This window comes from Alternaria arborescens (assembly GCF_004154835.1).
Source record: "Alternaria arborescens strain FERA 675 chromosome Unknown contig_6, whole genome shotgun sequence".
NCBI lineage: Eukaryota > Fungi > Ascomycota > Dothideomycetes > Pleosporales > Pleosporaceae > Alternaria > Alternaria arborescens.
Window position 1 is genome coordinate 134,213 of NW_021167861.1, and position 15,505 is coordinate 149,717.

Below are 15,505 nucleotides of genomic sequence, written 5' to 3' on the forward strand. Positions count from 1 at the left end.
CAAACCTTTCTTCGACAGAGGAGCCCTTCTACATGTCCACGAGCTAGCAGGTATACTTGATCTCCAATTCCACCTTCGGCACACCCTCGAATTCCTCAGGAACCACATACGAAATGTTGTAAAACAAGTGGTTCCTCAGCGCAGTACCGTACGTCACATTCTGCTTCACCAATCCCTCAGCCTCGACCTCAATCTCTACACACGGCAAATCCTCAAACCCCATTATCCGTCTTCCAGTACCCAGCGTCCAACTAGGCGGCACGTTCGACAGTGCAAACGTGAAGATATCGCTTCCCTCTTGTGTGCGATTGGGGTAGCTGATGGAGAGGTGGTTCGGCGAGGCGACGGCGTGGATTGACGATGCGGATGGATAGAGGGAGAAGAAGGTGTTAAGCGGATAAGGCTTATGCTCCTTATCTCCCGCCCAGTGAACGATAGCAGGAACGAATTGATCCCCTCTGTTTTCCTCCTCATCAAGCTGCTGTCCACCAATCATCAGCTCTTTGCTAATCCAACTCGTCACAATCCTCCCTTCTCCTCCGTCAAGGTCGTCATAAACCGTTCGATTCAGCCATCTTGGTTCCCCCACGAGGTCCCTGGTCGTAAATGCCTCTTCCACACCCGCAGGCAGTAGCGGCTTAACACCGTCAAGAACAAGAGCAATAGCTGCCCCCTGTGCAACATCGAATAACAAATCACTCTCCATCTTCTTCGGTTGCGTCGTCTTATCCCTCCCCCAAAGACCCCACAGAACCAACGACAAGACAGCAGAATGTTGCGTGATATCCCTCGTATAAGCTCTATCGTACGGCCCTACGACATTGCCCAAATATCCATTGTAATGCTCCGCCAAATCACCCATCATCCTAGGCAGAATATAGTGAGCAGCCGCTGTCATACTTGAGTTGCTACCCCCGTATTTTATCTGCGCTCCCAAAGCCCAGACATCAATACCGTAATACGTTGGCGCATTGTACTCGCTCAACGTCTCTGCTCCTTCTCTTTGAAAAAGCTCTAATATCTGCCTTCCCTGATCTTCGGCGAAGGAAGTAAATGTGCTATTCTGCCTCCTCATACCAATGTACTCGCAGAGTAGGGCGCGCATCATAGCCGGATTCGTATACCCAATCGTCAGGTTATCGTCTTCAGTGGGGTAAGATCCATTTCTCCGCATGCTACCCACAGCCGCGATTTCGAGGCTATCCTCGATCGAAGTTATCAGTGGAGCGGATAGCAAGTGCGGGAATTCAGAGAGAATTTGGATGAGCTGGGTGCCGACGAAGTCGCGCCAGTTAGGATCGTAGGTCGTGTATATCTTTGGCGGGTATAAACCAGAATCGGGTGTTGGATCGGGTTGGTCAGGAGATAGTTTGTATGTTCCGTACCATGGAGCGTTGAAGTCGTCTATCATTTGACAAGCCAGTCTGTTGTTGCATTGTTAGCCTCCGTTTTTGCTCTCCTTCTCTCTGCACCCATATGCAATTTACATACATGTTCCTGATGGAGGCTTCTGCATGCTTTACGTCGTCTCCTTGGTTTCTGTGAAGCAGTCCAGCTACATACCAAGCTGTGAAGCGAACAGACCATGGTCCTTTATCGGAGTATTGGATGAAGTTGTAGGATGCATCGTAGCGATTATCTTGAATATGCATGGACCAGTCGAAGAGATCTTGAGCATCTGAACAGCAGTTATTAGTGAAAAGCGTCAAATTGCAGAGTCTGATGGCTTAGTCGAACGCACTTGGAGATAATGCAGTATTGACGTGCTTTGTTGCTGCAGCACTTGCCTGCGCGGCGAAACATGCCGCTATGAAGCTGACTGCCTTCATCTTGATTTCAATATGATGCAGACGCATGCACGAGATTCATCATAATATCTGTTTAAATACTCCCTTGGCTAAATGCACGACCAGACGGATAATTGTACCCGCAAACAAGTACCTCCGCATCGTGAGCGACGATCTACCCCAGACTTCAAGTTTTCGGCGCAGTGCCCGCCGAAGTGTAACTTTGTGTGTTCTAGTGAAGCTTGGAAGGATCGAGTAGTTGCATGTGTAGTGTGAGTTCAGATTGCCGCTAACGACGTAACCGGGAATATCTACCGGTTATATTCCCTTGTGTGTCTAGACTTCCGGGGCTAGTATTGAATGCAACTCTTGGAAACGGCATTGATTGATGAGGGTAAACGCGTATCGCGGATAGGATTCTGGTATCTTCATGCTAAGGGTAGGTCACCTTGTCATGGGTCTCATCTCTTCCATCTTTCTTCGATTGTAGTCGTGTAGGAAGATTATACCGTCTCGATATATCTTCTGACTTCCCAGTCTGTCACAGCCTCATCCCAGAGCCTAATCTCATGTTGCCTAGTTCCACCAAAGTGGTCCACGAATTGGTCGCCGAAAACTTCTCTTGCAACGCTCTCTTTTCTCATAAATCGTTCAGTCGCTTCTTTCAAGCTCTTCGCCAGTCGTTCGCCCTTGTCCGCTTCTCCACCAACGTCTTCGCCCTTGCCCAAAGGCGGTATGCTGATCTCCATCTTCTTCTCAATACCTCGCCAGCCGAGGGCTAGAATTGCAGCAAGAACGAAGTGAGGGTTTGTGTCTGCGCCTGGTACACGGACTTCGAAGCGCGTGGCCTTACCGGATGAGGTAGGGGGAGAGATGAGGCGGATGGAAGCAGCGCGGTGCTCGAGACCCCAGGATACGGTGACGGGTGCCCAGAAGTTTTCTACCAACCGTTTGTAGCTGTTGACATTCGGTGCTAGAATAGGCATGATATCAGGAAGACCGTCGATCAATCCTGCTAGGAAATGTCGGCCAAGGTCTGAAAGATACCGGATGTCTGAGTATGGCGCGTTCTTGTCCTCTTCACCTCGGTAGAACAGATTCTTGCCCTCTTTGTCTACGATGGAGACATGCATATGTCCACTGTTTCCAGGGAGACCCTCGCGCGGTTTAGCCATGAAGCATGGTGTTATGCCGAATTTGGATCCGAGAGACTTGACGACAAGCTTGAACAGCGAGGCTTTGTCTGCCATTGCTTGAATTTCGCCAAATTCGAGAGCCTGTGTCATGTCAGTCGACTTCAGCCGTACCAACTAGTCTAATATGCCTACCGCTTCAAAGACGCCTGGTCCGGATTCTGTATGCCACCCTTCAATTCCACAGCCGAACTGGGCGCATGTGTTGAAGATGCCGTAGTAGTATTCTTGGTTGTGGACGGGTCGCGTGATGCTATATCCGAACATGCCTTCGGTAAGACTTGGAAGCGAGTTTACGGGGTTCTCGCGCAGGAAGACGGCGGTGCTCGACGTGTTTTTCTCTGAGCCATCGTGGCTCTGAGGTGCGCGGAATTGGTAGAACTCGTACTCAGCTACCCCATTACACATCAGCTTCATTGACGACGCGCAGCACCCGCTCTTGTATTGGCAACGGACTCACCTCCAGCCATGGCACCGTATCCATTCTCCTTCAGCTTATCAACAGCGCGTTTCAACAGGCTTCTTGGGCATGCGCTAAGGGTCTCTTTGGTGTCTGGGTCGTGGAAACTGATGAGGAAGAAGGGTATGTTGTCCTCCCAAGGTATCCTCCTGAACGAGGTCAGGTCTGGTATGGCGAGCAAGTCGCGGTACCCGTTCTCCTTGTTCGAGATGGCCAGTTCCTTGAAGTAGGTCTGGTCATGCATGTCCCATCCGAAGATGACGCTGCAGAAGCCGAAGCCGTCGTTGGCTATGCTGAGGAACTTCTTCTTGGCCATGAGCTTTCCACGCAACACGCCGTCGACATCGATGCCCGCGACTTTGACCGCAATGTCATTCTTAAGCAGCTCGGGCAGTTGTTCGGCCGTCAGCGTGGAGGCATCGAATTCGGCGGCCATGGTGGTGAGTGCGGGATGTGGAAGGAACGTATGCTGTTGAAGCTTACGACTACAGACAAAGGAGTATCTTACAGAGGAGCAAGTATGGCCGCGCAATCAGGTTTGGGGCAGATATCGAGCTTAACGGCTCGTGACGGTTGGAGTGCGATAGAGCTTAGGTGGGCCAATGAGGGGCGATCGGAATGCGGGCTGCGACAGATGCATCCAACGACATCATAGCCCTGCTTCCTGCATGCGCTCACAGGCTATATATTGCATAGTCACACGTGGGTTATCTCCCTTACGCGACATCCTCTGTATCTCCCAATGCGACCAAAATATACCCCTATGCGACAACCGTGATGATGCGCCGATATCGAAAAGACAAGGAGGCACACACGTCATCCATCATGGCGGGGTAGTCAGCCCTACACTGTCTTTCCGCATGACGGCCGTTTGGGGCATATATCGTGCACCATGGCTGTTGAAGCGAGGCTGCTATCGTGCACCTGCCCACCGCCCCTTTGCAAATTGCCCGAAGATGACAGCTGCCAACCCGATAGCCCTTATCATGGTCCATCCTATCAATGCAATAGGCCGATTTCGGGACCCTGGATTGTCTGAATGACTACCTTAGCTGTCCGAGACTACCCGTTCATCATCTTCCTCTCTTCGCACTCTGGATCCCGACACGCGCCTCATACGCCCACTCGCACTGAAAAGTCCGATTCATAGGTAAGTGTGGAGACCGTTCAGACTGTTTGCGCATTTGGCAAACCTTCCCCATTCACGGACGGAGCGGAGTGCTGTCCTCATGACGCTTTCTCTAGTAAATATTAGTCATATTTCTACAGCTTCCACAAAACTTTACCTTGCGCTCGATATCCATTGACCCCATCACAGCACCTTTATTACACCTGTACCAGCACAATAACCAGACCAAACATTCAACATGGGTCGTCTTGAAAGCAAGAACTGCATCATCACCGGAGGCGCTGGGTAAGCACCGATCCCGCACGTACCACAGCACATTTTCTATTGGTATTCCCTACAATAATCTTTCATGTACCCATGTTCCTTTGAGGGCTTCAACGCCATCTTTCATATTCATTGATCTGGGAGCCAAGAGCATCCACAAAATCATGCTGCGACGCCCAACTGCCCACTAACGACACTTAGCGGCATCGGTCTCGAGACCGCCATTCTCTTTGCTCGCGAGGGCGCCAATGTTCTCCTCTGCGATATCTCCGGCCCGGCGCTGGAGAAGGCTTCGGCCAAGCTGAAAGAGATAGTCCCAGAGGCCAAGAAGGTTGAGACCAAGATTACCGATGTTTCCAAGGAGGCCGATGTAAAGGCCATGGTCGAGCACGTGGACTCATGGGGTGGTCTGGACGTCCTGTTCAACAACGCAGGTATAATGCACGCCGATGATGACGATGCTGTCAACACACCCGAGAAGATCTGGGATTTGACACAAGCTATTAACGTCAAGGGTGTATGGTTTGGCTGCAAGCACGCAGTCAACAGCTTCAGGAAGAACGGCAAGAAGAAGACGAGTGTTATCAACACCGCAAGTGTCGTCGCCTTGGTGGGTAGCGCAACACCACAGCTTGCATACACAGCCAGCAAGGGTGCCGTATTAGCCATGACACGGGAGTTGGCAATGGTTCACGCACGTGAGGGCTTCAGATTCAATGCGCTGTGCCCAGCACCATTGAAGTACGTTCGTTCCGGAACGACATGATATCGCAGACCACTAACAGCAACAGCACACCACTCTTGCAGGACTGGCTTGGTGACGACCAAGCTAAGCGTCACCGTCGCGAAGTCCACTTCCCCACTGGCCGCTTTGGTGAGGCCGTCGAGCAGGCCCAAGGTGTTCTCTTCCTCGCCAGCGATGAGAGCAGCTTCGTCAATGGTACCGACTTTGTCATCGACGGTGGTATGACCAGGTGCTACACCACACCTGAGGGCGCGCCACTTGAGGCGCCCAAGAACAACGCACGATGAGCGCGTTCAGGGGTTTAGTTTATCGAGGGCCGAGGGAGAAAGACGACTTGTACGGATAGCATACGGTACTCATGAGGGATGAATGGTATACTACATCAGATATGTACGATGAATGACAATAGTGATACATTTACTCTTGCTGCTAAACATTTCGTGATCCACGACAGAAGATGCGGTTGATAAGGGGAACAACAATAACACAGCAGCTCTCAGCATCCGATGAAGGCGAAGATTCAGCTCATGCATCTTACCATAGAAGCGTATGGACGGCTACTCGGCGCGCAAGAATGCGCTGAGTGGTTACGGAACTCTTTCCACTATGATCAACGCTTCTTCCAAGTTGCCCAAGAGCGTAAGGAGGAAGAGATATCCAATTCGCTCGGGCATGTCTGACCGGGTCTAGTTGAGGAGAGATGGCTGATGGCATTTATATGGAAAAGTGATTCGTTCGGTGAAGTTTGCCATGGTCGTTTGAAATAGGAAACCAGGTTTCAGATGACCACGCGCCTTAGCGTTGGATCGCCATTCAGGGTCCAGAGCCAGGATGCGACTTTCTCGGACACGTGAGATCTGGCCGTCAGCCCGTCGTCAGCCAACATGGACCGCATCACCGCACGCGCTGACAACGACTTTGCTGTCGTCTTCTACGGCACGCTCTGGGTAGCTGCGCTCTCTCTCATTTGGTTTACTTGTCGCGCGGATCCCGAGGAGCCTGTCAAGTATGTTATTGACACGCCTGAGCAAACCAAGAAAGGATGGAAGGGCCAGGTGCTCGAGAAGCCTCAATTGAAGGTTTTTATACACCACATCCATTCCAGAGACGGCAACTGACTTGTAATAGGTATCAGGCTCATCCTTGATCCAATGCTACGCTCCTGCAACCGGTGAAGCTCTTGGTCGCATCAACCCCTCTACGGCCGACGGTATCGACCGCGCAATCGCCAAAGCCAAAGCCGCGCAGGTACAATGGGCTCAGACAAGTTTCCTCAGACGTCGCAAGGTGCTGCGCACTATGCTCAAGTTTATCCTCGAAAACCAAGAGGAGATTGCGAGGGTGGCATGTCTGGACTCGGGTAAGACTATGGTGGACGCGGCTCTGGGCGAGATACTGGTGACGGTAGAGAAGCTGAGGTGGACAATCAAGCATGGGGAGAAGAGCTTGAAGTCTGAGAGGAAAGACACCAACTTCCTCATGATGTACAAGTGGAATGAGGTCGTATACGAGCCGCTGGGTGTTGTCGCAGCTTGCGTGAGCTGGAAGTGAGTACCAAGCGCTGCTGGAATTGGTTGACACGTCTAACATCCTAACAGCTACCCCTTCCACAACCTCATAAGTCCCGTAATCGCCTCCATCTTCGCTGGTAACGCCATTATCGTCAAAGGCTCTGAGGCGACTGCCTGGTCCTCATCATACTTCGCCTCGATTGCTACTCGCGCCCTTGAAGCATGCGGCCACTCGCCCGACATTGTCCAATCTGTCGTCTGTTGGCCTGACGTTGCCGACCACCTCACATCACACCCGTCAATATCACACATAACCTTCATCGGATCGCGACCAGTAGCGCACCATGTCTGCGCTTCAGCGGCAAAGGCATTGACACCAGTTTGCGTGGAGCTAGGCGGCAAAGACCCAGCCATAGTCTTGGATGACATCTCCAACAGCGACTTCAAGCGCATAGCCAGCATCCTTATGCGTGGTACCTTCCAGTCTGCAGGTCAGAACTGCATTGGCATCGAGCGTGTCATCGCCCTACCCAAAGTCTACGACCGCTTCATCGAGTACCTCACACCTAAGATCCACGCGCTCCGCCCAGGATCCGTACTCAACGGCTCTCCAGACACACCCATCGATATCGGCGCATCCATATCCGATGCAAGTTACTCCAAGCTCGAAAACCTCATCCAAGACGCCGTCAGCAACGGCGCCCGCCTCCTCGCAGGTGGAAAACGCTACTCCCACCCCGACTATCCCCAAGGCCACTACTTCACCCCTACCTTCATCGCCGACGTCACGCCCTCCATGGCGATTGCCCAAACCGAACTCTTCGCCCCCGTCTTCCTCCTCATGCGCGCCGAATCTGTCGCAGACGCCATATCCATTGCCAACAGCACCACCTACGCTCTCGGCTCCTCGGTCTTCGGCTCCTCGACTCGCGACCTCGAACTCGTTGTTCAATCTCTCCAAGCCGGCATGGTTGCTGTAAACGACTTTGCTGTGTACTACATGGTTCAGATGCCGTTCGGGGGTACAAAGGGGAGTGGATACGGGAGGTTTGCCGGCAAGGAGGGACTGAGGAGTCTTTGTAATATGAAGAGTATTACGAGGGACCGGTGGGCATGGGCAGGAATCAAGACGGGAATCCCGCCGCCAATGGATATTCCGTTGCAGGGAGAGGGTGCTGGGGAGAAGGCGTGGAAGATGGCTGAGGGTATTGTTTGGTTGGGTTATGGAAATTTGAGAGGCAAAGTTAGGGGTTTGAGGGGGGTGTTAGGTTTGTAGATAGTGACAGTGTAAGATGTGCTTAGACGAAGACAGTATATAAATAATAGTATGACACCATCATTCGACATGAACAGTAAATCGTATGCATTGAGGTGCGGAAACTGTTCAGTATGGGCTCTAGTCTATACTCTGATCTTGGAGAAGTGATTCATCAGAAAAGTAGTATAAGGGTATCGATCTCCTTCTGGGAAGTTTTGACCTAGATCATCCAGCAAACACCATCGACATTACAGGCGGACACTTCAGTTTTCCCCTCGTCTCACCCAAGCCACCTGCTCCTTGAACTGCTGGCGCAACACTAGCATGTACTCGGCACATTACTTGCAATTGTTCCAACGCCTGACCACTTACGGATGTCGTCAATCACAAGGTCGACGTAGAGCAACAGATTCAGACCAAAGTTGGCGAAGATAGCTGGCAGCCTACGTGACCTTGGAACATCTTGGGGCCCTTTCTCTTGAGGCGCAATTATTACAATTTGATATCGATTTCTGGTCGCTTGCTGAGCTTCGTTGCTAGCATCGTTATGCCTGCCATGAGATCTCCCACCTTATCATCGTTAGCGTGAATAACACGCCTGCTTGGGTCAGGTGGCAAGATGCCAGCTACGGGATCCAAACAGTGCACTTCAAGTTACGCCAGAATTGGTCGTGCGTGGCGCGACTACGCTTGTGAAAGCAGCAAGAGCAGTTCAGTGTCGTTTACAGCATTATCCACGGTTTTCCGCAATATGATTCGTGACTTCTCTTGCGGCGAACGAAGCGTGGGAAAGAGCTAAAGGCCCTTTGATAGGTGCTCCGAACCCATAATCTAGGCGTTCATGTAGCGAATGAGGGATGTGAACCACAACGTGAAGTTGATTCAATCAGTATTCGTGACCAGGGTAGTGTCTGATTGTCGGCCATCTTCCGAAGCAGATTTTGACAACGGAATTGTAGAAGTGGTCATCCTTTTAGGCTTCTTAAGTTGTTTTGTTGCGCCTACTGGAAACCGCTTCTTGCCGCCGCAAATGAGGCAGGTAACGACAAGAACATCTGCCCAGGGCTTCCTGCCACCCTTGCTCGGGTTTTCGATTGTCTGACTAACAGTACGTCCAGGAATCAGAACAGTGTTACAGCCCTTGCACATGGAGCGCTTCAAATCGACAGCGAGCCGTAGCTGACCTTTTCGCGATACTTGCTGAAGGTCGGATCCAAGCTCGAGTGCGAGCGGTAAATGTCGTTGGGTCGCGGGCGCAGCGTGGGGAGGACTTTCTTTGTCTTGTGCGACATCAATGGCAAACTCATCTTGGGTGGCCGTTTGCAGAGTCAGGTATGTGGCTGCTTGGTAGAGAAAAGTAGAGCGAGCATGCAGGTGCTTGTTGGGCATGCCCTTTGATTTTGGCGCCTTGACTTTGCTCATGATGATAACCGTGCTACCGTTGGATTCTTGTGCGTGAACTTGTTGTTTCACTGGTGAATAACGAGAGGTACAAGGATATGTAGGTGCTGCTAGCAAACATGGTTCGTGATTCAGCGCCGTCCGTTTGCGGCCTAGTCTAGCGCCCAGCAAGGCGCCCCGAGCTTTTTACCTCGACATCAGCGACCAGCGACCGCTCTTGTCCACCGCCCACCACGAACCTCCACCGCCTCAGCAACCTCGTCGAATTCGCATAACTGTGAACTCGCGAAATACTTGCTGATCTCTTCTTTTCGTAGCTTTTAGTATAATACCGCGCTTCGGCACCCTCACGACTCCACTTTGTTTGGCAGCCTTCCTTGCGACACGCGCGACCGCCAACTCTACACGACACCAGCACTCTTATTCCAACACATAACTCATCATGTCTCACGAGGAAGATCTCATCGACTACTCCGACGAGGAGATCCAGACGACTGATGCGCCCGCCAACGGCAGCGCAGCTGCCAGCAAGGGCGGCCTCACCGCTGGTGAGGCTGCAGGCGACAAGAAGGGCAGCTACGTCGGCATCCACTCAACCGGTTTCCGCGACTTCTTGCTCAAGGACGAGCTCGTACGAGCAATCACGGACTGTGGCTTCGAACATCCTTCCGAGGGTTAGTCTAATAATTCCCCTCAGCCTTATCCACCTACAAGCGTCTGTCCATCTACGAAACGAGCTCTGTCTACAATGCGCCCTGGTCTGTCTATATACGAGCGAAGTGGCGAGGGACCCAGTGCCTTCCGCTACCTACGAGCGTCGACGCGCACTGCATTATGGCGTGCGCAGCGGTATATGCATCAAGAAGCCTAGTGCTGCCAATTGGCTCACTTTCGTGGTCCCGAAGGACTGGTTTCCGAGGAGGAGTGCATGGTGCAGGTGTACAAGAGGAGGCACACCTTGAGCGTATGGGGAGGACAGACAGACTGGCACGCGCGCTAGATGGAATACCTCGGCTGCTCAAGATGGACGGACGCTTCGCTTCCCACGCTTCGTTTCGACCGCTTTAAAGACCTTTCTGACATAACGTGTGCCCTACAGTCCAGCAAGTTACCATTCCCCAGGCCATTCTAGGAAACGATGTCCTCTGCCAGGCCAAGTCCGGTCTCGGAAAGACTGCCGTCTTCGTTCTCGCAACTCTCCAGCAGATGGACGAGAAGCCTGAGCCTGGCGTTGCCACTATCCTGGTCATGTGCCACACTCGTGAGTTGGCCTACCAGATCCGCAACGAGTACAACCGTTTCGCCAAGTTCCTGCCAGACGTCAAGGTCGGTGTCTTCTACGGTGGAACTCCCGTCCAGAAGGACATCGAGCTCCTGAGCAACAAGGACACTCACCCCCACATCATTGTCGGTACCCCCGGTCGTATCAACGCCCTCGTACGCGACAGGCATCTTCGCCTTGCCAACCTGAAGCACTTCGTCCTCGACGAGTGCGACAAGATGTTGGACCAGCCCGGTCAGTATACATTCTCTATTCCGGCCGATTCTTGCTAATACTTGACAGACATGCGCAACGATGTCCAGGCCATCTTCCGCGCTACTCCCCAGCACAAGCAGGTTATGATGTTCTCGGCCACCCTCAACAAGGACGTCCGCGTTGTCTGCAAGAAGTTCATGCAGAACCCGCTCGAGATCTACGTCGATGACGAGAAGAAGTTGACACTTCACGGTCTCCAGCAATACTACATGAAGCTTGACGAGAAGGAGAAGAACCGCAAGCTCAACGACCTTCTCGACAGCTTGGAGTTCAACCAGGTCATCATCTTTGTCCGTTCGACTCTTCGCTGCTCTGAGCTCGACAAGCTTCTTCGCGAGTGCAACTTCCCCAGCACTGCTGTCCACTCCGGAATCAGTCAAGAAGAGCGGTATGTACTGGACGGTTTTCGCTTGCTGGCTCAATACTAATTCGTATATAGTATCAAGCGCTACAAGGAGTTTAAGGAGTTCCAGACCCGTATCTGTGTCTCCACTGACATCTTCGGTCGTGGTATCGATGTCGAGCGTATCAACGTCGCCATCAACTATGACATGCCCGACAAGGCCGACGCCTACCTTCACCGTGTCGGTCGTGCCGGTCGTTTCGGAACTAAGGGTCTCTCCATCTCGTTCGTGAGCAGCCCCGATGACGAGGCTGTCCTCAAGTCGATCGAAGAGCGCTTCCAGGTCGAGCTCCCCGAGTTCCCGGAGAACGGTGTCGACTCCGGCACTTACATGGACAACTAGTGGTCACTTGGATCAAGTGACGGATGGGTGCGGGAACGGTTTTCTTTTGGACAAAAAAGTCACCATTGAACTTCGATAGGTGTCGTTGATCGAAGCAGAACCGCTTTGCAACGATCATGAAAGCAACGGCGCAGGTGGTTCTTGGCTTTAAAGTCTGTTCTGTAATTTAGTTCTCATAGGCAGCAGAGAAGCTATTGCCTCGCTGGGAGGAAACGAAGAAATTGATATGTCATCTCCCGTCCATGATAAGCTCTGTTATCCGAACATGACTAGTTACATGACCGTTGCTGCTACTTTTTGACAACGTCTGTATAGCTTGCTTACGTGTTCTTCTCAACGATAAAAATCGACTTTGTGCACAGTTGTTGATAACGTGATCTTCACTGACAGACGTTCTAGCCTTTCTTCGTACGCATCGGTGTATCTTGTTTTTCTTTGCTTTACACGCGGTGTTTCGGTTGGGCTCCATGGTCTTCGACTTGGGTGATCGTAAAAGCAAGTGGTGGAGATCTCGTTTCAAGGGCTACTGCGGGCGGGAGAAGTAAAGAGGAGAAGGCTAGGTATAATGGTTCAGAGCTCTCGCCACCTAATTATAGCGATGTTGCGTTTACTTTTGTTCAACAAGTTCACGTTCACGGTGGAGCGACCGCACCTGCTGTGTTTTGTATTGAGACACTTCACATGTTTGAGTTTAGAAAAAAGTTCATGTCAGAGAGGAGCTTTGCTTGTTTGCTCCCAGCAGAGATAAAGATTTGGTACGGGCAAAGGGTATGCGTTTTTGTTGGAGACTCTGACAGGCATGATCCCATAGTCAGCGAACAACAATGTGTAGGGAGTAGACCCTTAATTTGTTTGTTCTATACATTTGCTACCAAGTCGCGTCTTGAATCGTTGGCGAACAAATGTACGAACTAACAGGATAAGGGTTCGAGTAGTGTTTCTGGGGCGCCACATGTCTTGGTGCTAAAGCGGTATCGACGTGAACCAGCGGTCTGGTATCACCAGACTCTTTTTCGATGCAATATGTTATCCAAATGTCGTGATTATGTCAAACTCAACAACGGTTCTTTACCACAAGAAAGTATTTCTGTAACTTACGGAGGTAATGAACTTGCGCGCTCTGGCCCAGACTTAGATCTTTGTAATTGTCTCTGGTCTACTCTGGGTAGGGCTTTCTAGTCCTATCATGATTCTAAGGTCACGTTTGCACGAGACTGTAACGTGGCGAGGCAACCGTCTCCAGAGTCACTGGTCATGTCAAGATCTCAAATCTCTTAATATCCAACAGTATTAAGCTACGTACCTAATAAACATTAGCTCGTGTTACAACCGTTTTGTCCGAAATGGCCAGACGAAAAGCCAGAGCGAGAGCTTGTTCGCCATCTTGCCTAAAGGCTCATCCTCCACTTGGTGTATACTAGATATATCTATATCACAGGCATTTTATAGCTTACCCACTGTGGATATAAGCACAGTAGCTTATCAAGAATTATGCGACGTTGGGTCAGCGATAGAAAGTTGGCAGGATGCCTGCTGGTCCTATATACTGGACCTTCTCACAGGCAAGACCTGTTACAAAGGCTCATCTCGCTTCTGCATCTCATGTGAGCATTGGCGGCGTCTCCGCACTTGCATGTAACCTGTCATTAAGATTAGATAGACGTTGGAATATGGTTGCGGAGCACGGCTGCGTAAAATTCCGAGCAAGCGATCAAGGCCGCGGACCCCTCTTATACAAGGCGATTGGTGAGTTCGTCCTTTACAGAACATAGCCAGCATAAGGGGACTATTGGCATCCCTTTAGCCGATAACAAGAACTTAGCAAGGTTGGTGAGCGGTGTGCGCGGAGGACAAAGGTGGGAGATGCATGCTGCGTATCGCGACCACAATCCGCAAGGTCGGGCCCAACATTAGGCGAAGATCACCACGTTTCTATTTCGATATTTCTGTTAAGGAAATTCATGATGTGAAGATCGACGGCGGCGACCCAGTCCCTTGTTCGGCAGCCGCGCACATTACCGGCCCGCAGTGGCGCCACATGTCAGGAACAAGACCGAGGTGACTCGCTTGGCGGAGCGGCGTTCAGGAGCACGAACAAAGGCGTCGGAAACGGTTAGTGATGTCGAAATGAGACATGGGTAGCGAAGTGTCGGAGGGCTGAAGCCGCGAAGATTTGTGATTCGATAAGAGGTAACGGGATGCAGAGTCGTGTTTCAATAGATGCAGTGACGATCGTAAGACATGGAGTCGATTTGCGAGGACGTGGCAAGCTTTAGTCGCCTCTGTGCAGGTGAGATTCCGAAGAGAGAGCAACGACGCGCGATGAGTATGCGGTTCTATTTTGAGACTTGGGCGAACGTCCCTTCCGAAAGTGGTTTCCTCACCGGATATGATTTGGTTTTACACTATAGGGCAGGGCTAGAAATCGCAATCCTCATTTCCCATACGCATGCCATCGCATTCAATCGCATTCACGTGGCGTGTCGAGTGTTGTGTTAGCGCGTACGTGAAAGCTGTGGAGGCGATTGAAACGCCAAACATCCCCGTACCCCGTGTATACGCCGCGTATTATCAGACGCAGCAGCCGTTGGACGAACGGCATGGATCTTAGTCCGACGCAGTTTGTTACGTCCGCGATGTTCTGTTGGCCATCCCAGGAAAACTTTCAACGGCGGGAGGATACGAATACGAGATCCCTTCTTCCAGGCGCCAGGGATGATGCACGAGGCGCGATTGCTTGACTAGGTTAAAACAATAAGCTTTTCAAGGAAATGTTACGGACGAAATGCAACAATTAACCCCCACCTGCTGGTTCCCGCTGTCAGAGTCAACGGTGCTGCATTGCAGCTTCTGTCGAATATCTGGTAGAGCGAGTATAGGAGCAGCCACGTAATTGCATAAAAAGGCTGGCTATTGACATCTAGGGCGAGTTTGTGATAGCTCTAATGTCATTTGCGACGGAAGTAGCAGGAGTGACTAGGCGGTTGCAACTACAACTGAATGTCGTTAGGAAGTCGCGTGCGGTCATGTCAGAGGGCAGCGCTTCGAGGAAGGAGCGGTCGCGTCTGAAGCGAAATCTCGATCGCTGTGGATCGGGGGTCGACGGCGCAAGAGCGATGGTTTCGCTTGCAGATGAGCCCGCGCAGTGTGAATGTCTGAAGCATATGAATTGCAATTGTGTTCGGTACAGATAGTAGCCGCTTCAAGCAGTGATCATTGACTGTGATTCGCGCATGTCTTGGCGTGATGTCCTATTCAGGAGCAAGGCGCGGATCTGCTGCATGGTGCGATTTCACAGGTTGATGGGTGCGATTGACGCAGCTGGTGGCGTATTAGAATGTGGCGACAGCGAAAGCTAATATTGGTTCGTAGATTGATAGGTTGCTCAACCTCAGACACGGCGACTGCTGTGTTGCTCATGTTGTGTTGGCACATGTACCCGACACTATGTCGGCCGCTCCAGCAATGGTCTGA

At 51.5% G+C, this 15,505-nt stretch overlaps 7 protein-coding genes across 7 annotated transcripts; 4 read left to right on the forward strand and 3 right to left on the reverse strand.

Moving 5' to 3' along the window:
• Nucleotides 1-43: 43 nt before the first annotated feature.
• On the reverse strand, nucleotides 44-1,829 carry AA0111_g3245 (hypothetical protein; the record flags this gene model as incomplete). Its single annotated transcript, XM_028649108.1, has 3 exons — nucleotides 44-1,424; nucleotides 1,492-1,678; nucleotides 1,742-1,829. The coding sequence occupies 3 exons, from the start codon at nucleotides 1,827-1,829 to the stop codon at nucleotides 44-46; spliced, it is 1,656 nt and encodes a 551-aa protein (XP_028508757.1).
• Nucleotides 1,830-2,290: 461 nt separating this feature from the next.
• On the reverse strand, nucleotides 2,291-3,876 carry AA0111_g3246 (Type-1 glutamine synthetase 2; the record flags this gene model as incomplete). Its single annotated transcript, XM_028649109.1, has 3 exons — nucleotides 2,291-3,064; nucleotides 3,116-3,372; nucleotides 3,441-3,876. The coding sequence occupies 3 exons, from the start codon at nucleotides 3,874-3,876 to the stop codon at nucleotides 2,291-2,293; spliced, it is 1,467 nt and encodes a 488-aa protein (XP_028508758.1).
• Nucleotides 3,877-4,807: 931 nt separating this feature from the next.
• AA0111_g3247 (hypothetical protein) lies at nucleotides 4,808-5,865 on the forward strand (the record flags this gene model as incomplete). The annotated part of the gene is made up of 3 exons (XM_028649110.1): nucleotides 4,808-4,854; nucleotides 5,035-5,574; nucleotides 5,625-5,865. 3 exons carry the CDS (start codon nucleotides 4,808-4,810, stop codon nucleotides 5,863-5,865), a joined length of 828 nt encoding a protein of 275 aa, XP_028509094.1.
• A 262-nt stretch (nucleotides 5,866-6,127) lies between these two features.
• AA0111_g3248 (hypothetical protein) lies at nucleotides 6,128-6,268 on the forward strand (the record flags this gene model as incomplete). The annotated part of the gene is made up of 1 exon (XM_028649111.1): nucleotides 6,128-6,268. One exon carries the CDS (start codon nucleotides 6,128-6,130, stop codon nucleotides 6,266-6,268), a length of 141 nt encoding a protein of 46 aa, XP_028509171.1.
• Nucleotides 6,269-6,462: 194 nt separating this feature from the next.
• On the forward strand, nucleotides 6,463-8,365 carry AA0111_g3249 (putative aldehyde dehydrogenase-like protein; the record flags this gene model as incomplete). The annotated part of the gene is made up of 3 exons (XM_028649112.1): nucleotides 6,463-6,657; nucleotides 6,707-7,125; nucleotides 7,177-8,365. The coding sequence occupies 3 exons, from the start codon at nucleotides 6,463-6,465 to the stop codon at nucleotides 8,363-8,365; spliced, it is 1,803 nt and encodes a 600-aa protein (XP_028508754.1).
• Nucleotides 8,366-9,229: 864 nt separating this feature from the next.
• On the reverse strand, nucleotides 9,230-9,769 carry AA0111_g3250 (hypothetical protein; the record flags this gene model as incomplete). The annotated part of the gene is made up of 1 exon (XM_028649114.1): nucleotides 9,230-9,769. One exon carries the CDS (start codon nucleotides 9,767-9,769, stop codon nucleotides 9,230-9,232), a length of 540 nt encoding a protein of 179 aa, XP_028508827.1.
• Nucleotides 9,770-10,190: 421 nt separating this feature from the next.
• Nucleotides 10,191-12,031, forward strand: AA0111_g3251 (ATP-dependent RNA helicase; the record flags this gene model as incomplete). The annotated part of the gene is made up of 4 exons (XM_028649115.1): nucleotides 10,191-10,422; nucleotides 10,848-11,264; nucleotides 11,313-11,673; nucleotides 11,725-12,031. 4 exons carry the CDS (start codon nucleotides 10,191-10,193, stop codon nucleotides 12,029-12,031), a joined length of 1,317 nt encoding a protein of 438 aa, XP_028508913.1.
• Nucleotides 12,032-15,505: the final 3,474 nt, after the last annotated feature.